Here is a 23,003-nt window from a genome sequence, read left to right as displayed (position 1 = left end):
TGAATGGCTTCTCCATGGCCTGGGCACCAGCATAATTCACAGCATTCCTTGCCTGAGGACAAATATGTCTTCAGGGTCATGCTCTGAAGATGCGGCATCTTCCAGGCCTTCAAGAACAAGAATGAAACCCCTAGCAAGTACGTAAAGGGCTCTGAACTTCTTTGATCACTCAGGACACTTGAGTTGGCCGTTTCTTTCTTGAAAAATCTGCAAGCTTATGTGCCCAGAGCTGGACAGCAGGAACCTAAAGGGTGAAGGAGAACAGGTGGGGACCCAGTGATGTGAAGAGGCAGGTCCCATCTAGAGGGCACTGCATTGTGGCCAGATGTTGCCAGGTGGGAATGTGGGCCCAGCCTTGCCAGACCTTCCTGTTTTTCAAGAAAGACAAGAAATTCAGACTTTTCTTAGTGTGAAAAATCTTGATTCTTAAATTTTACAGTTATTAGCAAGGAATTATCTGTTTAAACGTGATGTGAACCAAACAAAACGCATCTACAGGCTGCCAGTCTGCAACCTCTGAGTTAATTTACAAGGTTGTTTCTTGTTTGGGGACTAAGTCACTCGGTTCAGAAATCTTTTGGTTTGACTCTTCATCTAGTCAACACATCTTTATTGAGTATCTACGAAGCATTGTTCTAGAGCTGCCACTTGGCATTAATTTGCTCAAATGACTGACACCAAAAGGGATAGAAATTATGGGTGTGTGAGTGGGTTGGTGGATGAAGAATGGATGGATAGATGGATGGATGGATGGATAGACAGATAGATAGATAGGCAGATAGATCAATCTGATCTTTTAGAGATACATGCTAAAATATTACAGATGAAATAATGTGATGTTTGGGAATTACTTCAGAATAATACAGGGAGTTGAACGAGGGGATAGGTGAATCAGGATTGGCCATGTGATGATAATTGTTGAAGCTGAGTGATGGTGGCTATGAGGAGGTTCCTTATACTCTTCTGCCTTCTTTTGAATATGATTGGAAATTTCCCATACTAAAAGTATTTGTTTTAATGTCCTTATCAGTTAGAAATGCACTCTGAAAGAGATATAGGTAAAATGACGTCATGTCTGGGACTTGGTTTAAAATATTCAGCTAAAATTTTTCACAAGTCAGGGTATAGATGTGCTATGATCTGAATGTTTGTGTTCCCCTCCCCACCACCTGCAAATTTGCATGTTGGAATCCTGACACCCAGTATGATGGTGTTAGAAGGTGGAGCCTTTGGGAGGGTGATTAGGTCATGAAGGTGGAGCCCCCCTTGAATGGGATTAGTGCCCTTACTAAAACTCCAGAGAGCTTCCCAGCCCTCTGCTGAGGATACAGGGAGAAGTCCGCAACCCTGAAGAGGGCCCTCACCCGACCATGTAGGCACCCTGATGTCCCAGCCTCCAGAACTGTGAAAAATAAATTTCTATTGTTTATAAGCTACCCTGTCTGTGGTATTTTGTTATTATAGCAGCCTGTATGAACTAAGACAAGATGAAACATCCTTCAGCAAAATGTTGATAATTGGTACAGTTGGGTGATGGGTATATGGAGATTCATTGAACTGGCGTGTTTAATTTGTATATGGTTGAAATTTTCTACAGTTAAAAAAATGTTTAAAGGGATAGAGAGGTGGAGGCCTCTTGTTTCTAGGTACTTTTGGAAGTATGGAGTCATGCACTGGGTGCGTATGTGAATTTCCCATGAGTGTGGTGGTGTTGATAGCAGAGGAATGGGTACTCTTTAACAAGGGATGTCACAGTCTGAGCTTGCCTTGGTGAGGCGAGAAGCATGGGCTCTGTTGTGGACTCAGCCTGCAGGTTGAGAACAGATTTCTCACCTGGATGGTTTCCCTGCAGGTGGTCTTCCTCCCTGTTACCCTGCAGGGAGGCAGAATAGCACAATGGTCAGAGAATCTGGAATCAGCCTCCCTGGCTCCAAGTGCCAGCACTACCACTTTCTAGCTGTGTGTGGCCTTGGACATGTTTCTGAGCCTCTGTTTCCTCTGAACCTCAGTTTCCTCTCCTATTAAATGTAATACTCATATCTCACAGACTCGTTATGAAGATTGAACTAATAATTACACGTTAAGTACTTAGCACAGAGCTCGACATGTAGCATTTTTTTATTATCATTATTGATGCTTTTGTTCTCACTATATTGTGGCTGCTCTGAAACATTCTAAGAGCAGAACAAACTTTCTGAAATAGATGGAAGAAAATAAGTGGGGACAGAGGCTAAAAGAAGTCAAAGAAAGAGGCACTTACTGTCAGCTGATCCACCCACAGAAGTCCATTTGTGAGCTGCTAGAATCAGTTTCCTGCATGATAGGTACAAAAAGAATACCCAAAAAATGCACCTTCCTGACCATATCCTTCCTCCGCAGAATGAGGTAGAACTGGGGGAGCTGCTTCTGTCACTGAATTATCTCCCGAGTGCTGGGAGACTGAACGTTGATGTCATTCGAGCCAAGCAACTTCTTCAGACAGATGTGAGCCAAGGTTCAGGTACTGTGTGGCCTCTCCTTCCCCCATTTCTTTAACAAGCCATCTATGTTTGTTTGACACAAGGGACCTGATTTTCTTTTTCTGCATCCTGGATACTATTAATTAATACGACCCTTTGAGGGTAAAGTAGCATCCAGATCTAGGATGTTAGTTCAAGAGGAAAAATAAACGATCGGTTGTTTCTTAGGATGAGGCAGGTAAGCGATACCATTCCAGTTACTCCATTTGAAGCAGGGGTTTGACCGAGACCAGGTGTGATAACTACTGAAATCTAGATCCTCTTTGTATACATATGCAGCCCCAAGGAAGTTACTTGCCTTTCCAGACGCTATGCATGTAATGGAGACACCATGCTCCAGGTGGCGGTAGCGTGCACTGACCATGCATTCTAATCTGTGAGAGCAGTGGACACGCCCTGAGGTTCTTTTCCCAGCTCTTTTCAAGAGTAGCATAAGTCTTTATAAATCCCAGCTCTGAAAAGACCGTTGTATTTAAAGTGCCTACAACACACCAATTCAAACATGACTTTTAATGAAGTAGAACAGATTACATTCCATTTGTATGTAGCTTTCCCATGACAGCAAAGGATATTATCATGAAAGCAGCCATGGTTGCTCAGTAGTGGAAATACAGTCTTCTCTAAGTGCAACAGCTAAAAGAACTTACTTTTGCTATAAAGTGACAGCTGAATTTAGAAGACAACTTGTATTCTCAAAAACCACATTATAAAAACAGGTTTTGAAGGGGCCAGTAGAGGGAACGGTATTAAGGCTGGAGAGTTTCAGAATCACCACAATGGGAGAGTCAGTATGATAAAATGATTAAGGGCTCCGGAGTCAAACTGCCTGGAACCAAAGCCTAGTTCTACTGCTTATAAATAATGTGGCCTTGGGGAAGTTACTTAACCTCTATAAGCCTCAATTTCTCCATCTGAAAAATTGAGATAATAACAGTATTCATCTCACTGGGTTGTTTAAACAAATACAAAATTAGATAATGTACATGAATCTCTTTGTAAACCATAAAGTGATCTGAGAATGATAGTTATAATTCTGTTTTTCCCTGTATGGGCTATGGGCTCACTGACATGATAATGGGTCTCTAAGGGCAGAAAACTAGGACAGACTCTAGGTCTAGCTCTTCTTCCACTAGCCTGATCTTAAGGAAATCATTTCCTGTCTTGAGTCCTCAGTTTCTTCATCTGTAAAATGAACACAATGCCTGACACACGGGAGGAGCTCAGTAAATTTTGAATGGCTAGAGTAAGAGAGAAAGGGGTGAGCAGATAAGCAGCCGGATGGGAAAAAGGAAGAATATATAATAGATGGATAGATGGGAAAATGGATGAATGAAAGGAGGAGTGGAAACCTGGAATGGATGGACTGATGAGAAACGAAAGGATGGGTCAGTGGTTGGGCTGTCAAATGGATGGGAAGTTGGATGGATAGGTGGATGGGTGGATGGATGGATGGATGGATGGATGGATGGATGGATTGGGTTTCCTGATCTCCAACACTATGATTCTGCATCCAATTCTCAGATCCCTTTGTGAAAATCCAGCTGGTACATGGACTCAAGCTTGTGAAAACAAAGAAGACATCCTTCTTAAGAGGCACAATTGATCCTTTCTACAATGAATCCTTCAGCTTCAAAGTTCCTCAAGAAGAACTGGAAAATGCTAGCCTAGTGTTTACAGGTAGGTAATGTTCCAGACATTGATGAACTGCAGGTGAGGCATATTCAGTGTATTGTCCTAGGGATAGAAGGTGATATAGAGAGGGTGATGTTTAAGAACTTCACATCCGGTATTCAGCTACCTGGGTTTGAACTCACCATTTGTGGACTTGGAAAAGATTCATAGAACCACGAAGTATAATTATTACAAATGTAAATTTTGGAGCCAGATTTCCTGGCACTTCCACATAATTACTAAAGTCTTGGGCAAGTTACTTAGCCCAGGGGTTTCCAACCCCCGGTTTGCGGACCAGTACTGGTCTGCGGCCTGTTAGGAACCAGGCTGCACAGCTGGAGGTGAGCGGCGGGGGAGCGAGGGAAGCTTCATCTGCTGCTCCCCACTGCTCGCATTACTGCCTGAGCCATCCCCCCCATCGCTCGTATTATCGCCTGAACAACCGTTCCACCCCCAACCTCCGTCCGTGGAAAAATTGTCTTCCACGAAACCGGTCCCTGGTGCCACAAAGGTTGGGGACCGCTGACTTAGCCTCTCTGAGCCTCAGTTTCTTCCATCTATAAAACGTGGGCAATAATAGTACTTGGCTTCATAGGTTTGTCGTGAAGATTAAGTAAGTGTGTCTTTGAGGTCATAGTAAGTGCTGTGTTAGCTTTGACAGTATGATGATTCAAGTGGCTTATGGTCTAATAGGGAAACATGAGAAAATAGGATCACCTAACTCTGAGAGGAGGATTTTGAAAGGCTGCCCAGAGGACATGGTATTTAAGTAGGGGCTTCAGGTGCCACACTCTGGCTGAATCTATTGTTTGCAGCGTGTAATTTAATCTACTGTTTCCAGAGTGTATTAGTTATCACCCCAAACTTTAGTGGCTTAAAAAATCAACATTTATTATCTCATAGTTCCTGTGGGTCAAGAATCCAGTCATAGATTTGCTGGGTGCTTCTGGCTGAGGTTCTCTGGCAAGGCTGCAATTAAGGTATTGGCAGGGGCTGCAGTCTCATCTGAAGGCTCAACTGGAGGTAGGGTGGGGATCTGTTTTCATGCTCTCTCACATAGTTGTTGTCAGGATTCAGTTCCTTGCAAAATGTTGGCTTGAGACCTCAGTTCCTTCCTGGGTGTTGGCCAGTGACCTTGCCCACATGGGCTGCTTCATAGGGCGGTGCACAGCATGGCAGATGGCTTCCATTAGAGTGGGCAAGTGAGGGAGTAAGAGAGGGTAAGCAAGACGGAAGCTCGAGTCTTTTTGTAACCCAGTCTTGGAAGTGACGTCCTGTCACTTTTGCCATACTCCACTCATTAGAAGCAACTCGCTAGGTCCAGCTCACATTCAAGGGGAGGGGAGGATACAAGGGTGTGAACAACTCGCTAGGTCCAGCTCACATTCGAGGGGAGGGGAGGATACAAGGGTGTGAACAACTCGCTAGGTCCAGCTCACATTCAAGGGGAGGGGAGGATACAAGGGTGTGAACAACTCGCTAGGTCCAGCTCACATTCAAGGGGAGGGGAGGATACAAGGGTGTGGATACTGGAAGGCAGAGATCATTGGAGCTATGTTAGAAGCTGCCCCCGCCCCCCGCACAAGGTAGTTAGTAGAAGTGATGGTTATTATTTCCTGTGTCCTTTTCACAGACCTCACCTATATTATTGCTGATATTCATCAGAGTCCACCCTGTCAAGTCAACATCATCCTCATCCGCTTACAGGGCAGGGGACTGAGGCCTAAAACATAAGCAATCCACCCAGGGTCTCAAGCTGGTAAGAGTCAGGATTCAAGCTCTGGTCTTGCTAGCTCCTAAGATCAAGGGATCTGCATTTCTTCAAGCACCCAAGTAGTGCTGGCATTAGGGATCTGACATCATACTTTGAGGAGTCCTGCTCCAGAGTAATTGGAAACCTTCATCTGTTCAGATCCAGTCTAGAATCCTTGGTGCAGGTCTCCCAAGAAAGCAGGCCATGGCTGAAAAATCCTTGCATGCAATCCTTCCGCTGCACAAGCTTATTGCTTCTCATCCCCAAGATTGCTAATGTTCCGTGCTCCAAGACCCCTCCGAGGCAGGCTGGTTCTGGGCTTTCTCAAGACCTGTCACCCAGCGCGTCTGCATCTAATCAGGGCCACCTGCCCTAGCAGATGTAATGATTTCTGATAGAGCCTGTGATGGCTTCTGTCCAGATTGAGTTACCAACAGACAAGGACCCCACTCCCTGGAAGGTTTCAGGTCAAGACAAGACAGTGATTCCACTGACTCCTTAAAAGTAGCCAGCAGGCAGTGGGAACCATATTGAACCAAGACTGGATCCAAGTATGGAATATCGATTCCTACAACCCTCTTGAGAATAAAGGACTTAACGTTGCACCTTTAGATCAGGAAGGGATTCGGGCAGGGGGCGGGTTGCATTGAGAGAGCCCGTGTGGAAAGTCCTGACACTTTTGTATTTTACTTAAAATTTTATGACAAGAGTAGCACATGCTTGTGAGTGATACAACCGAAGGATGTGTATGGACGGAGAATCAGAAGAACAGAGGGGTTCAATGCATAGCCCGGGTCCTGACTTTGTGGCCTTGGGCAAGACATGCGTGCTTCGATTTTCTCATCTGTAAAACAGGGATAAGCATACGAGGAGACCTCAAAGGACTTGATGTAGATTAAATGAGATCCATTCATAATCAATGCTGAGCACCGTGCCAGGCACAGAGCAAGCCCTCAGCTAACTGTTAACTATTATTAAAAGGAAATTTTGCTCTCTTCCTCACCCTCCTTCCAGGCCCTTCTCCCTGAAGTCGCCACCTTTAATGTCCTGGTGTGTCTCACTCCACACTTTTCCCCTTGATCACACAAACATCATCCACATACGGAAGAGTCAGTTCTTTTAAAAAGTTATTCATTCATTCCAGAACTGTGTATTAAGCAATCCCTGCTCTTGTGGAGGTTTCTGGACCATTCTGTGAACGTCACTCTGAAACTTGCTTCTGTTTTATTAACAATGAATGTGTCCAGTCCCTCCAGGTCAATGCAAATATGAATGGATCTAACTCTTTGTTTTTAATAACTGTATTATATACCATCACATGGTATACTGTGATAAAAAGCCAAGGTTATTCATTCTGGGGGGAGGGGTAGGAGTGTGTGACAGAGCTTCAGAGCATGTGATATGAACTCTGGAGTACCCTCCCCAGAAAAATACACAGAGGGACAGAAAATTTTGTACATAGTTCAGAGGTGTTTTGAACCCCTTGAATCCCATATGTGAGGCCAATACGGCAGAAGCCTCAAACCGGAGTGGCGCTCCCAGCCCCACCTCCCCACCGTACATCTCTCATTTGACATCCACCCTCCCCCAGCTTTAGGGGGCAGTTGTCAGCTGCGGCCATCAGCGAGGCCTGTGCTCTCCATTTGTGGAAGACCTGCTTCTCTCCTTTAAAGGTTGGCGTTTCAGGCCCCTAGCTCGGGTTTCTCTCCTCAGGTTAAAAGCCCATTGAAAATATTCTTTGTAGAGCAGGAAGGATTGCAGGCCTCTGTGCCCCCTTAAGCAAGGGATTCTCAAGACTGGCTGTACTTTAGAATCAGCTGGGAGCTTTAAACTGCTACCAGTGGCCAGATGCCACCCCAGAGACTCTGATTCAGCTGGGCTAAGCCGGGGTCCTGGGCTCTCTATAAATATCTATATTTTTAAAGCACCCCAGATATTTCTAATGGTCAGTCAGCCTTCCAAGCCACAGCTTTGAGTGGAAATCCCAGCTGGGGTGGCATTTTACATAAAGGCCACTGGCTGGAATAATAAAGAAATGTGGATTAAGCTGGTATCTATCTAGGCAAAGCTGTGATTCTCCTGAATTCAAATGCATAAGGTTCTAACTTGCTTTATTTATCAACTAGGGGGAAAGAGCTGTCACCTCTAGGCTAAGCATCTGGAAGCCAGCCCATTAGGATGTTTCCAAACACTTCCTAACAAAAGGAAGGTTGATCTGCAATTGAAGCATTTGTGGAGAACCCTGGTAAAAGCCTGTAATTAGCTGGTGGGCTGGGCTTTCTGAGCAGTTCCTTTCCTGTGTGGGATGAGGGTTCTTCTGCAGTTTGCAATCAGGTGATTTCTGCAGCTGAAGTTTAAAAGAAAGGGGGAAAATTGCTTTTTGACTCCTGAGACAGCAGCCTGAGGTCCAGAGGCCTTCCAGGTAGTCAAGTGGAGTTGGCCACTGGGCTTACTGGGCTGTTATTGGAAGTAGGAGGAAAAAAGAAAAGAAAGAAAAAAGGAAACGTAGCTTGATAACAGCTCTTCGAAAAATTAAAAATAGAATTGCCATATGATCCAGCAATTCTACTTCTGGGCATATGCCCAAAAGAATTGAAAGCAGAACTCAGACATACTTGTACACTCGTGTTCAAAGCAGCCTTATCCACAACAGCTAAAAAGAGCGGGGGTGGGAGCAGGCAACCCAAGTGTGCACTGATGGATGCATAAATGGGTAAACAAAGTGTGGTGTGTCTATACAGTGGCATGTTATTCAGCCTTAAAAGGAAGGAAACTGACGCATGCTCCTACATGGATGAACCTGGAGGACATTATGCTAAGTAATAAGCCAGATATAAAAGGACAAATAGTGTGTCATTCCCTTTATATGAGGTACTTAGAGTAATCAAATTGATAGGGACAGAAAGTAGAATAGAGTTACCAGGGGCAGAGGGGAGGGGAGAATGGGGAGTTAGTATTTAATGTGTACAGAGTTTTAGTTTGAGAGGATGAAAAGATTCTGGAGATGGATGGTGGTGATGGATGGCTGCACAATGTGAATTGTCTTAATGCCACCGTATACCTTAAAATGGTTAAAATGGTAAATTTTATGTTATGTGTATTTTACCACAATTTAAAAAAAAGAGAGAGACAAGAAATGTAGCTTGAGCTCCGCAGAACCCCAGTGGTTCAGAGTAGTTCCTGGATGCTGGGGCCAGACCCTTGCAGACTATCCTCCCTAAGGGGGTAAATGCAGTGGTTAGGGGCCAGACCCTTGAGCCAGATGCCCAGGGTTCACTCCGTGATCTTGGCACTTTCCTCGGCCTCTCTTTGCCTCAGCTTCCTCATCTGTAAAATGGGGACAGTGGCCCTTACGTCAGTAGATGTTGTCAAGCCCAAAATGAGTTAATATATGTGAAGGCTTAGAATGGTGCTTGGCTCAGAGAAAGTGCTCCTTCAGTATTAGCTACTATTATTACTACTTGATAGACACCAGATTTATGCAGCCAGATGCCATCTTAAAGCTTCTGAAAGAAGACGGGTAATTATACATAAATAAATAATATGTTCTACCCACTTTGTCAACTTAGAGTCTGAGATTCTGTGGAAAGTCCAAAAAGGGAAGGACTTATTTTACAGACTTACCTGGATGGGGTATTGTCTCATCTTCCTGTCCCTCTCCTTCTGAGTGTCAGAGGAAGACCCTCTGTCTGCTTGGAGGTGAAGTTTGGGGGAGATCGCTAGGTTAGAAGGAACTAAAGTTTATGTCGTGCTCCTCTGGCCCTATGTCTCTGTTTCCCCTAAGTACCCTGGGCTTCCTGGCCTTCTGAAAAGCATTCAAAGCTCTTACTCATCTGGCGACCTTAGTCAAGAGGCACTTAGCTTAGAAAAGGTTCCCCATGCCTGGGGGCAGCAGGAGTGGGGACCCGCTGCCTACAGGCGGTCTCTGATGGCAGAGCTGGGGGCGAGCAGGGTCCAGCTGCCCAAGACAGGAGCTAACCAGGTGTCCGTCCCCACCAAATGAATTTTTTTTGAGCACCTACTATGTGCCTGGCACTGTGCTAGATGCTCCTTATTCAGTAGACAACCAGACGTTCATGACACATGTTCTCATGGAGCTTTCTTCTGGAGGGAGACATCAATCAAATGCCACAGCAAAGCGATGTAATTGTGAGTTGGCCTAAGGGTTATGAAGCAGAGAAGCAAGGCCTATTGCAGAAGTGCCCGAGCCAGTCTGGGGAGTGAGAGGAGGTGACATGTGAGCTGGGAGCTGAAGGGTGTAGGGAGGGAGAGGAGATCAGGCAGGGCTGGAGGAGAAATCGAGGCCGACTTCACATTTCAACCTGGTGCTAACGGGCGCTAACCCATGCCCTGCTGCCCTCCTGTCCTGCTAGAATTTCTCAAGGCAGCTGCTGCAGGAATTGGCCTGGGCATAGGCTTCAAAGGGGGCCTGTCAGTGATAACCAGTGCCGAGCGGCTGCAGCACGCCGGGAAGGGAAGCCAGGCAATGAATGACACTCCTAGCTTTTTGCCAACTCTTAGTGTCTCTAGCTAGGACTAGAGAACATGGCACCTCAAACTTTCACATGCACAGGCATTCCCCAGGGATTTGTTAAAATGCAGATTCTGACTCTGTCTGGGGCGGGGCCTGGGATTCTGCATTTCTAACAGCAGCCGGGTGTTCCGATGCTGCAGGTCTGCAGACCATGCTTTGGGGAGCAGATATGGAGAGACCCAGAAAGTGCCTCAGGGTGAGTGACAGTCTATCTGCCTGTGTTAGAAAGAATCAGACTCTCCAGCTGTGATCCTCACCTCTGCACGTCATTAGATTTCTTAATCCCATCTGTACATTAGTATTACGTGGGGACTTAAAAAGATCCTGATGCCCAGGCCCTGGCCCAGAGCAGCTGAATCAGCCAGGGCATTTGTATCTGGGGTGTGCGTGGATGTGTGTGTGTGTATTTATCAAAACTTCCCAAGTGGATCTCTTGCACAGCCTGGGTTGGCAAGCGTTTGCCTGTCCTGTTCCGCCTCCCTCCCGACCCCACTGTCTGCTTGGAGGTTTCCCAGGCCCCTCTGTGAGAGTGAGTTCCAAGGCACCTGGTCTGTTTTCCATAATTGCTTGGCTTTCTGCAGCTGTAGCATCAAATTGGTTAATTGCATCTGCTGGTGAGATGAGACGGGTGGGGAGGCGTGGAGGAGAAATGAGAGGGGAGGTCTGGAGCACAGTGTGCCGCCCTCTTACCTGGAAAGACCTCAGGGTTGAATGGGCAACAGAGAACATGCTGGAAAAGTGTCGGGGTTTGGGAAGTGGAGCAGTGGGTTTCTAGCAGAGGAGAGAAGGGCAAGCCGGTCTGAGAGGGGCATAGCCATTCTGTGAGAGCCAGAAACTCCGTTGAGATCGAGATGCTGTGGGTTTGTTCTGGGGCAGATGTTCTCCAGCATCTGGCCTCGGCCCACCTATGCCCCACCCCCTTTCTGCAGCCTCCAGCAGGCTCTGACTTCTCCTCTCCCAGCCCTGCTCACTCGGTACCAGGCCTAGCTCCGCCTCCTGGAGAGATGGTCGCATGGCTACTCAGAGTATGGATTGAAGTGAGATGCAATTTGGTTCAGATGTCACCTTTACCACTCAGCAAGTGCCTGTGACCTTGGGTAATTGATATCCCTCTTCTGAGCCTCAGTTTCCTCCCCTGTTGTAACATTCCAGTCTCAACAATTCATATAAAGAGCTTTAGGCAGTGCCTTGTACATAGTTAGTGCTCAAGAAATACCAGATTGGGTTTCCCTAGTGGCGCAGTGGTTAAGAGTCCGCCTGCCAATGCAGGGGACACAGGTTCGAGCCCTGGTCCGGGAAGATCCCACATGCCGTGGAGCAGCTAAGCCCGTGCGCCACAACTACTGAGCCTGCGCTCTAGAGTCTTCGAGCCACAGCTACTGAAGCCCTCGCGCCTAGAGCCCGTGCTCCGCAACAAGAGAAGCCAGCACAATGGGAGGCCCTCGTGCCTCAGCGAAGAGTGGCCCCTGCTCGCGGCAGCTAGAGAAAGCCCGCGCGCAGCAATGGAAGACCCAACGCAGCCAATTAATCAATCAATCAATAAATCTATAAAAAAAAAAAGAGCGATACCAGATTGATGATGATGGTGAGATTAATGGACGCTGCCATAGAGGAGTGGACCCTGGAATTACACAGACTTGGGTTTGAATCTTGGCCTCACTGTTAACCAGCTGTGTGACTTCAAGCAAATGACTCCACCTCTCTGAGTCCCAACTTTCTCTTGTGTAAAATCTAGCAAATCACTACTATTATGGGAATTAAAGGCAGATCATCATGTGGACCTGTCCATCCCAGAAGTGACCACTTAGAAATCCATACCTGCTGCTTTAATCATCGCAGTGTGTGTGAGTTGAAACGCTGGCACTTTTGAGGTTACTAGCTCAGCCCCGCTGCCTGCGGTTGTCTCCCTCACCTAATCACCGTCACCCCAAAGCTGCCAGCTGGTACGGCGTCCAGGATCCAGGGATGGACGCTGAAGATGTGTGGACTCAGCCCCAGGACCAGGCCGGCTTGTGCTGCCTTCAGTGCCCTGGGTTTGGCAGTGTGTGCGGGGCTGGCAGTAGGCACTTGGCTCCAGACCCAGTCATGCGCAGTGAGCGGCAGAGTGGGAAGACTAAAGCCTCCACTTTCTAGCCAGAGGGCCTTGAAAGTGGGCCCCTGGAAGCCAGAATGAGAAAGATTGCAGAGAGGAGGTGCTCCAGGAGGGATCCCATAAGCTTATGTATGAATTCCTGAGCTCATCCCAAGCTGCACGTGAGTGGAGATGGCCCTACACGGTGTATCAGAGACTCTGAGAACTGAATCACAGGGTAGACCCCTGGGGGACACACGTGAGGCACAGATAGGAATAGCACTGCGAAGGCTTTGCACACTGAACTGGCATCGGAGTAACAGCACATGAAGGCAGGTTAGAACTTGCAGTCTGAACCTAATCTTTGATCAATTGCCTGCTACAGCTAAAAAAATCAACATATTCAATAGGATTTCGACAAGACCTGGACTCTCATAATACAAGATCAAAATGTCCAGGATACAAATTACCTGGTTTATGAAGAACCGGAAAATCTGGCAAGTTCCTAGAGTAAATATGATCAGCAGACACCAACCACAAGATGACCCAGGTATTGGAATTATCAGACAAAGACATTAAAGCAGCTATTATAACCATGCTTCAGGAAGTAAGAGCGAACCCTCTTAAAAAGAACGATAAGATAGAGAAGACAGCAGATCAACAGATGTAGAAATAGAAGATATAAAAAAAAACCCAAATGGAAATTTTAGAACTGAAAAGTACAGTCACTGAAATAAAATATTCACTGGATGGACTCAATAGCAGAATGGAGAAAACAGAGGAAAGAGTTCATGAACTTGAAGAGAGATCAAGCGAAATTAGGCAATCTGAACAACAGAGAATAAAAAAAATTCTCTGGGGGTGGGGGAAGACGAAAAGAAGGGGAAAAAAGACCTATGGAGAAATATTAAGAAGTCTAATATTTATGTCACATGAATCCCAGAAGGAGAGAAGAGAAACAGTGGGGAGCATTGGGATGAGGGTGGACGACCCCAGCTCAGCAGGACCACGACTGTCCTTCCCTTCCCAGAAAACATCAGCAAGTCATGAGTAGACAGTATTGCATTGTGGACAAAGTCAGCCAGACCTGGCTTCACACTCTGTGTGATTGTGGGCAAGTTGCTTTACGTCTCTGAGCCTCAGTTTCCTTGTCTGAACAATGGGAACAGTAATACCGATACTTGTAGTTATCATGAGGCTCCTATGTACTCAGTATCTCATTTAATCTTTCAACAACCATATAAGGTGTGATCTCTTGATGGCCATTTTTCAGTTGGGGAAACTGAAGCTCAGAGAAGGGAAGTGCAATGAATTGAGTCAACTGCAGAGCCTGAGAGAACATCCCCACAAGACTGTCCTCGCTTCAGGCTCAGTGGTCCCCAGCTCAGGGGTCCCAAGGACCACCCTCACTTCAGGCCAGTTGGCTACAAGTTCGCAGTCCCTCTGACCACCCTCAGGTTTAATAATTTACCAGACTGACACACAGAACTCAGGAAAGCACTACTTAAGACTACAGTTTTACGATAGCAAAAGGGTACAAATTAAAATCAGCCCAGGAAAGAGACGCACAGGGCAGAGTCCAGAGGGTCCCGTCATCTTCTCCCCGTGGAGTCATGGGCAGCGGTACCTCCTCCTGGTCACTAAGGGTGACAGTGTGCACAGAGTATTGCCAACCAGGGAGGCTTACCGAGCCTTTGATGTCCGGCGTTCTGACTGGGGCTTGATCACACGCTGTCCGGTGGCCGACCTTCCATCTCTAGCACCTCCCGGAGGTCCAGCTCATGTCTTAGTCATCAGTTTCTCCAGGGGTCTGAACTGAACTGCGAGCCCAAAAGCTCCCATCATAAATCCCATTGTTAGTCCCATGGCCAGAGCCCCGAGACACACAAAGGCACTCCGCAGGACATTCCAGGGGCCTGGAGATTACCTCCCAGGAGCCAAGGGCATTGACCACACCTTGCTTTGGGTAGGTGAATTCTTCACTGCACAGCAAGTAACTAGTCACTTGTGCCAAGTCACCCAGCTGGTGAGTGGTTGAGCTGAGCTTCCCACTCAATCTGTTTGATTCCAAAGCCTTCCTGACTGTTCATCGTACACTTAGGTGTATATGAATCACCTGGCGATCTTGTTAAAATGCAGATTCTGAATCAGTAAGTCGGAGATGGGGACCTGAGCATCTGTATTTCTAATAAGCTCTGGATGACACCAGTGCTGGTGTGAGGACCACAGTCTGAATAGCAAGAAGACCTTTCCTCTGTTCTCCCACGTTACCCCAATATATCTAGAGCAAGGAAGGCAATATGAGTTTGGAGAAGTAGCAGAGGACAGATCAAATAGAGCCTGTAGGGCAAGAAGCTTGTAATTGTTTTCTAAGTGCTTCCAGACACATTTGGAGGGGTTTTGACCGGGAAGTGATAGGATTTGGATAAAGTATCCAAAAGTATCATCTTAAAGTATTCCAGCTGTTGAGCTGGGTTGAAGGAGAGCAGGAGGGGGAGTGGGGCTGCTCCCCACCATGTGCGAGGCTGTGGTGCTGGTCCAGGGGAGAGGTGATGGTGGCTTGGACCAGGGAGGTGGCAGAAGGGTTTCAGAGAAGTAACATGGTAGGATGTAACTATATAGGCAGAGTCAACAGAACGTGCTGGTGGATTAGATGTAAAGGACCATCCTCTATCTCGGCAAATACTTAACTCTGAACCACGATTTCCTTATCTGTGATTTCCTTATCTGTACATCTCCGTTGCCACCTCACAGAGTGGAGTGTTGCAGGGACAAAAGGAAATCCTGTATGTAACATGCTTAGCACAGTGCTTGGTGAGGGCTCTGCGGATTGTGGCTTTGACCTTGGATGTGGGCAGACGCAGAACTCCAGCCAAGTCATCAGGAGAGGGAAGCTGAGACCCGTCACCCTGGGGCTCCCCTGGCAGAGCACAGAGCCCGCAGTGGCACCCGCACTTCAGCCTCTTCTCCAGAGAGCTCGTTGAGGCTGCCAGAGTCCACCCAGGCGGTAAAACTTGGCTGGATCTTAAACATTCATTTTGGGTTCCAGTGGCAGCCTTTGAAGACCAGGCCAGCTGCCAGGGTTCCTGGGGATTTTTATTCCATTTGCATGGTTTTTTAACGATTTTGGTGCCTTTTGATGAAGCCTCGTTCCAGGCAAGTCCCCATGGGGGAGACCATCAGGGGGCTGGGAATTTATCCAGCCATATGTGTCCCTGCAGGGCCTGAGCTACATGGAGTGGGAAGGGGGAGCCAGTGGAGGCCAGGTTCAGCCTCGCCTGTGCCTCAGAGCTGGCTGCCAGCAGTCAGGCCGGGCAGCCAAGGCCAGCACCCGGGGGCGGTGGAGGTGAAGGCTTGTGCGTGAAGTAAAATCAGAAATCGAAAGTATCCTTTCCAGATATCCCTTCTGTCCATTGCCTTGTCCTGACTTCACCAACCCAGAGCTGCCAGTCAGCTGGAGAAGGCTTAACCTTTAAAATGCCAGGGCCTGCAGGGCACAAGCTATAGTGTTACCTGTCTCTGTATATTTCGAGGAGAGCTTTCACTGTCATGGAAATAGCTGTGGCTTAGAAATCAGAAAACCAGATTCCAGAGCTTGGTTGCTGTATCACGTTGTGCAGGACCTTTTAATATCTTTGAGCCTCCATTCTCCATCTTTCAGATGCACATAGAATCTACCTTGGGGTTGTTCAGTTTTTTTTCCTGGTTTCTTATTTTAGATTTCTTTTTTTCCCAGTTTCATTGAGAAATAATTGACATATATCAGTGTATGTGTTTAAGACATATAGCATGATGGTTTAATTTACATGTATTGTGAAATGATCACCACAGTAGGTTTAATTAACATCCATCATCTCATATAGATAAAATAAAAAGAAAAAAAATTTCCCCTTGTGATGAGAACTCTTAGGATCTACTCTCTTAACAACCTTCCCGTGTATCATACTACGTTAACTATAGTCATCCTGTTGTACATTATATCCCTATACTTCTGTATCTTATAATTGGAAGTTTGTACCTTTTGACTTCTTTCTTGCTCTCCCCCCTCCCCTCCCCGACCCTGTTCATTCAGTTTTTAACAATAATAATAGCAAATACATACACAGCGTCTCCTACGTGCCAGGAGCTACTCCAACTGTTTTCACGTGAATTAACTTATTTAATCCTCATAGAAACACTGTGACATGGGCATCGTCATCATTTTAATGAAGAATGAAGAAACTGAGGCAGCAATAGGATGAGCATCTGGTTCAAGATCCTGGAGCCAGGATTCCGACTCGGGTCATCTCGGTCCAGAATCTGGGCTCTCAATCGCTGGGTTTTACAGCCTCAGATATTTATCAAGTCTCTACTATGTTGAGTTGCTGTGCTTAGTTGCTGGAGAGATAGCAGAAAGACAGAAGTAATCCATCCGTTCATGATGCTGGCATTCTAGTTGGGGTGAGACAAACAAGAAATAAATAAACACCTAAAGATGAGTAAAGTAAGGCAACAGAGAGGGCCTGGAACATTACTTTAAACTGGGTAACGTAAGCTGAGAAAGGAGCAGCCCTGCAAATATGGGAGAGAGGGACATTCTAGGCAGAGGAAATGGCAAATGCAAAGCCCCTGAGGTAAGAATGAGCTTGTTTTGTTCAAAGAAAAGAAAGACGGTACAGTGGCGAGAGCATAGTTAATGAGGGGAGTGACTTATTCAGTGAGGTCAGAGTGCTAAGTAGGGGCCATGGTCAGGAGCTTAGGTGATAACCTCCCGTGTGCCTAGGACTGTTTGGCACCGGAGAAACAGAAGTGAGCAAGGCAGATGGGGCTCTGCCTTCACGAAGGATGGGTGAGCTGATGTGAGTGCAGGGCACTTAGCACACAGCAGATGCTCAGTGGGTGTAATTTTCTCTTTCCCTGTTTGTAAGCTGACATGAAAACTGCTTCCCTGGGTGTCTGCCTGACCCCCGCCCCCTGCATTAAATCAGGACAGAATGTAGTTGACTTATAATGGCAATTATCTCTAGAGATGGCCTTAGGCAAGGGCATAATTTACCAGAAAAAAAAAAACAAACAAAGCATACAAGTGGGTGAAGAATAAGCAGAGTGGGCGGAAGGGCTCATCCTTCCCTCTGTGTCCAGGAGCTGGTGCCCACACTGGCCTGGGAGGGAGGGTCTTTGGGGGCTTAACTCTCAGCCACTCCCTTTAGGATCCTGAGTTACAGCATCCGGGAAGGGTATCCACTGGCTTGGTGCCAAACTTCCCATTATGTGTCTGCTTTCAGATTTTATTCTACTTCATTTTATCGGGGCTGGAGAAGCAGAGGAGAGGCAGCCTGTGGATGATTCGTGGGTGGGGTCCTCTTCCATCCTTGTGCAGGGTCAAATTGGCTTCTCAGTGGCCTCTTTGGTACGGAGAGGCCAAGATACTTAAGAGATGCCTGGACAACCGCGTGATACAGTGAGGGTCCCCAGCCTCATTACAAGAAGTATCCCTAAAATCCCAGTGTGTCGCTAAGGCATTTCAGGACGGCAGCAAATCATTCTTCTCCAGGTTACTGAGTGTGACTTGGAAAAGAATTCACAGAAGAGATAATGGGGGAGGCAGGAATTCAGTTGTAGCTCTTCTCCCCGCTAATCATAATAGCCAGCCTTTATCAAGGCTCAGTATGTTCCAGGCACTGTCCCAAGCACTCTCTCAATTTTTCCTCACAACAACCAAATGAGGAACGTACTAGTGTTATTCCCATTTTACAGAGGAGCAAACTCAGAGAGCTCAAGTGACCTGCTCAAAAGGCACTGTATTAGTTAAGGTAAGGCTAGCAGCTGTAATAGATCAAACGCTGAGGTTTTGTAGCCCTTCTTTCTTTTTGAATTTTTTAGTTTTATTTTATTTTTTATACAGCAGGTTCTTATTAGTTATCTATTTTATACATATTAGTGTATATATGTCAATCCCAGTCTCCCAATTCATCCCACCATCACCACTCCCCCCCCACACCCCTGCAGCTTTCCCCCCTTGGTGTCCATACATTTGTTCTCTACATCTGTGTCTCTATTTCTGCCCTGCAAACCAGTTCATCTATACCATTTTTCTAGGTTCCACATATATGCGTTAATGTACGATATTTGTTTTTCTCTTTCTGACTTACTTCACTCTGTATGACAGTCTCTACGTCCATCCACGTCTCTACAAATGACCCAGTTTCGTTCCTTTTTATGGCTGAGTAATATTCCATTGTATATATGTACCACATCTTCTTTATCCATTTGACTGTCGATGGGCATTTAGGTTGCTTCCATGACCTGGCTATTGTAAATAGCGCTGCAGTGAACATTGGGGTGCATGTGTCTTTTTGAATTATGGTTTTCTCTGGGTATATGCCCAGTAGTGGGATTGCTGGATCATATGGTAATTCTATTTTTAGTTTTTTAAGGAACCTCCATACTGTTCTCCATAGTGGCTGTATCAATTTACATTCCTACCAACAGTGCAAGAGGGTTCCCTTTTCTCCACACCCTCTCCAGCATTTGTTGTTTGTAGATTTTCTGATGATGCCCATTCTAACTGGTGTGAGGTGATACCTCACTGTAGCTTTGATTTGCAGTTCTTTAATAATTGGTGATGTTGAGCAGCTTTTCTTGTGCTTCTTGGCCATCTGTATGTCTTCTTTGGAGAAATGTCTGTTTAGGTCTTCTGCCTAGTTTTTGATTGGGTTGTTTGTTTTTTTAATATTGAGCTGCATGAGCTGTTTCTATATTTGGGAGATTAATCCTTTGTCCGTTGATTTGTTTGCAAATATTTTCTCCCATTCTGAGGGTTGTCTTTTCGTCTTGTTTGTAGTTTCCTTTGCTGTGCAAAAGCTTTTAAGTTTCATTAGGTCCCATTTGTTTATTTTTGTTTTTATTTCTATTACTTTAGGAGGTGGATCAAAAAAGATCTTGCTGTGATTTATGTCAAAGAGTGTTTTTCCTATGTTTTCCTCTCAGAGTTTTATAGTGTCCGGTCTTACATTTAGGTCTCTAATCCATTTTGAGTTTATTTTTGTGTATGGTGTTAGGGAGTGTTCTAATTTCATTCTTTTACATGTAGCTGTCCAGTTTTCCCAGCACCACTTATTGAAGAGACTGTCTTTCTCCATTGTATATCCTTGCCTCCTTTGCCATAGATTAGTTGAGCATAGGTGCGTGGGTTTATCTCTGGGCTTTCTATCCTGTTCCATTGATCTATATTTCTGTTTTTGTGCCAGAACCATATTGTCTTGATTACTGTAGCTTTGTAGTATAGTCTGAACTCAGGGAGTCTGATTCCTCCAGCTCCGTTTTTTTCCCTCAAGATTGCTTTGGCTATTCGGGGTCTTTTGTGTCTCCATACAAGTTTTAAGATTTTTTGTTCTAGTTCTGTAAAAAATGCCACTGGTAATTTGATAGGAATTGCATTGAATCTGTAGATTGTTTTGGGTACTATAGTCATTTTCACAATATCGATTCTTCCAATGCAAGAACATGGTATATCTCTCCATCTGTTTGTGTCATCTCTGATTTCTTTTATCAGTGTCTTATAGTTTTCTGAGTACAGGTCTTTTACCTCCTTAGGTAGGTTTATTCCTAGGTATTTTATTCTTTTTGTTGCAATGGTGAATGGGATTGTTTCCTTAATTTCTCTTTCTGATCTTTTGTTGTTAGTGTATAGGAATGCAAGAGATTTCTGTGCATTAATTTTGTATCCTGCAACTTTACCAAATTCATTGATTACCTCTAGTAGTTTTCTGGTGGCATCTTTAGGATTCTGTATGTATGGCATCATGTCATCTGCAAACAGTGACAGTTTTACTTCTTCTTTTCCAATTTTCCTTTTATTTCTTTTTCTTCTCTGATTGCTGTGGCTAGGACTTCCAAAACTATGTTGAATAATAGTGGCGAGAGTGGACATCTTTGTCTTGTTCCTGATCTTAGAGGAAATGCTTTCAGTTTTTCACCATTGAGAATGATGTTTGCTGTGGGTTTGTCGTATATGGGCTTTATTATGTTGAGGTAGGTTCCCTCTGTGCCCACTTTCTGGAGAGTTTTTATCATAAATGGGTGTTGAATTTTGTCAAAAGCTTTTTCTGCATCTATTGAGATGATCATATGGTTTTTCTCCTTCAGTTTGTTAATATGGTGTATCACATTGATTGATTTGGTATATTGAAGAATCCTTGCATCCCTGGGATAAATCCCACTTGATCATGGTGTATAATCCTTTTAATGTGTTGTTGGATTCTGTTTGCTAGTATTTTGTTGAGGATTTTTCTATCTATATTCATCAGTGATATTGGTCTGTAATTTTCTTTTTTTGTAGTATCTTTGTCTGGTTTTGGTATCAGGGTAATGGTGGCCTCATAGAATGAGTTTGGGGGTGTTCCTTCGTGTGCAATTTTTTGAAAGAGTTTGAGAAGGATGGGTGTTAGCTCGTCTCTAAATGTTTGATGGAATTCACCTGTGAAGCCATGTGGTCCTGGACTTTTGTTTGTTGGAAGATTTTTAATCACAGTTTCAATTTCATTGCTTGTGATTGGTCTGTTCATATTTTCTATTTCTTCCTGGTTCAGTCTTGGAAGGTTATACCTTTCTAAGAATTTGTCCATTTCTTCCAGGTTGTCCATTTTATTGGCATCGAATTGCTTGTAGTAGGCTCTTATGATGCTCTGTAGTTCCGCAGTGTCTGTTGTAACTTCTCCTTTTTCATTTCTAACTTTATTGATTTGAGTCCTCTCCCTCTTTTTCTTGATGAGTCTGGCTAATGGTTTGTCAATTTTGTTTATCTTCTCAAAGAACCAGCTTTTAGTTTTATTGATCTTTGCTATTGTTTTCTTTGTTTCTATTTCATTTATTTCTGCTCTGATCTTTATGATTTCTTTCCTTCTACTAACTTTGGGTTTTGTTTGTTCTTCTTTCTCTAGTTCCTTTAGGTGTAAGTTTAGATTGTTTATTTGAGATTTTTTTTGTTTCTTGAGGTAGGCTTGTATTGCTATAAACTTCCCTCTTATTACTGCTTTTGCTGCGTCCCATAGGTTTTGGATCGTCGTGTTCTCATCGTAATTTGTCTCTAGGTATTTTTTGATTTCCTCTTTGATTTCTTCAGTGATCTCTTGGTTATTTAGTAACGTATTGTTTAGCCTCCATGTGTTTGTGTTTTTTATGTTTTTTTCCCTGTAATTGATTTCTAATCTCATAGCGTTGTGGTCGGAAAAGATGCTTGGTATGACTTCAATTTTATTTTATTTTTTTAAATTTTTTTTTTAAGGTAATAATCTGTTTTTGTTTTTGGCTGTGTTGGGTCTTCGTTGCTGTGCGTGGGCCTTCTCCAGTTGTGGAGAGTGGGGGGCTGCTCTTCATTGTGTTGCACGGGCTTCTCATTGCTGTGGCTTCTCTTGTGGTGGAGCACTAGCTCTAGGCGGGTGGGCTTCAGTAGTTGCGGCACACGGGCTTAGTTGCTCCGCGGCATGTGGGATCTTCCCGAACCAGGGATCAAACCCACGTCCCCTGCATTGGCAGGCGGATTCTTAACCACTGCGCCACCAGGGAAGTCCCTGATTTCAATTTTATTAAATTTACCGAGGCTTGATTTGTGACCCAGGATGTGATCTATCCTGGAGAATGTTCCGTGTGCTCTTGAGAAGAAAGTGTAATCTGCAGTTTTTGGATGGAATGTCCTATAAATGTCAATTAAATCTATCTGGTCTATTGTGTCATTTAAAGCTTGTGTTTCCTTATTAATTTTCTATCTGGATGATCTGTCCATTGGTGTAAGTAAGGTGTTAAAGTCCCCCACTATTATTGTGTTACTGTGGATTTCCTCTTTTATAGCTGTTAGCAGTTGCCTTATGTACTGAGGTGCTCCTATGTTGGGTGCATATATATTTATAATTGTTATATCTTCTTCTTGGATTGGTCCCTTGATCATTATGTAGTGTACTTCCTTGTCTCTTGTAACATTCTTTAAAGTCTATTTTATCTGATATGAGTATTGCTGCTCGAGCTTTCTTTTGATTTCCATTTGCATGGAATATCTTTTTCCATCCCTTCACTTTCAGTCTGTATGTGTCCCTAGGTCTGAAGTGGGTCTCTTGTAGACAGCATATATATGGGTCTTGTTTTTGTATCCATTCAGCGAGCCTCTGTCTTTTGGCTTAAATTACGTTTAAGGTAATTTTTGGTATGTATGTTCCTATTACCATCTCCAAAAGGCTTTGGAGACCACCTGATTGTCTCTGCCACAGGCACCCAAGAGGCAAACAAAGGAGCCAGCCTGGACCCTGAACCAGCTTGCTCCACTGCCTCTCTGAGCACCTGTTACCTGAGTTCATGATCAGTGTCAGTGGGCGATCCCACACCACCAAATTCCAGGCTTGGGGAATTCAGCCTAACAAGAGAAGTCCTTGCAGTATATTCACCAAATACCTTTTGGCTGGCAAGCCCCGGGCACCTGCTCAA

The 23,003-nt window shown here is 45.0% G+C and overlaps 1 protein-coding gene across 1 annotated transcript in view; it reads left to right on the top strand.

The window, feature by feature from the left end:
- SYT17 (synaptotagmin 17) overlaps nucleotides 1-23,003 on the top strand; it is an 81,402-nt gene that overhangs the window by 43,001 nt on the left and 15,398 nt on the right. The window contains exons 5-6 of the mRNA XM_068524781.1: nucleotides 2,380-2,500; nucleotides 4,041-4,196. Coding sequence (XP_068380882.1) covers nucleotides 2,380-2,500; nucleotides 4,041-4,196 — 277 coding nt within the window. The remainder of the gene's footprint in view (nucleotides 1-2,379; nucleotides 2,501-4,040; nucleotides 4,197-23,003) is intronic.

The sequence above is a fragment of the Eschrichtius robustus genome, chromosome 16, assembly GCF_028021215.1.
Source record: "Eschrichtius robustus isolate mEscRob2 chromosome 16, mEscRob2.pri, whole genome shotgun sequence".
Taxonomy (NCBI): domain Eukaryota; kingdom Metazoa; phylum Chordata; class Mammalia; order Artiodactyla; family Eschrichtiidae; genus Eschrichtius; species Eschrichtius robustus.
Note: the sequence above shows the minus strand (reverse complement) of the source record. Positions and strands in the feature narration are given on the sequence as shown.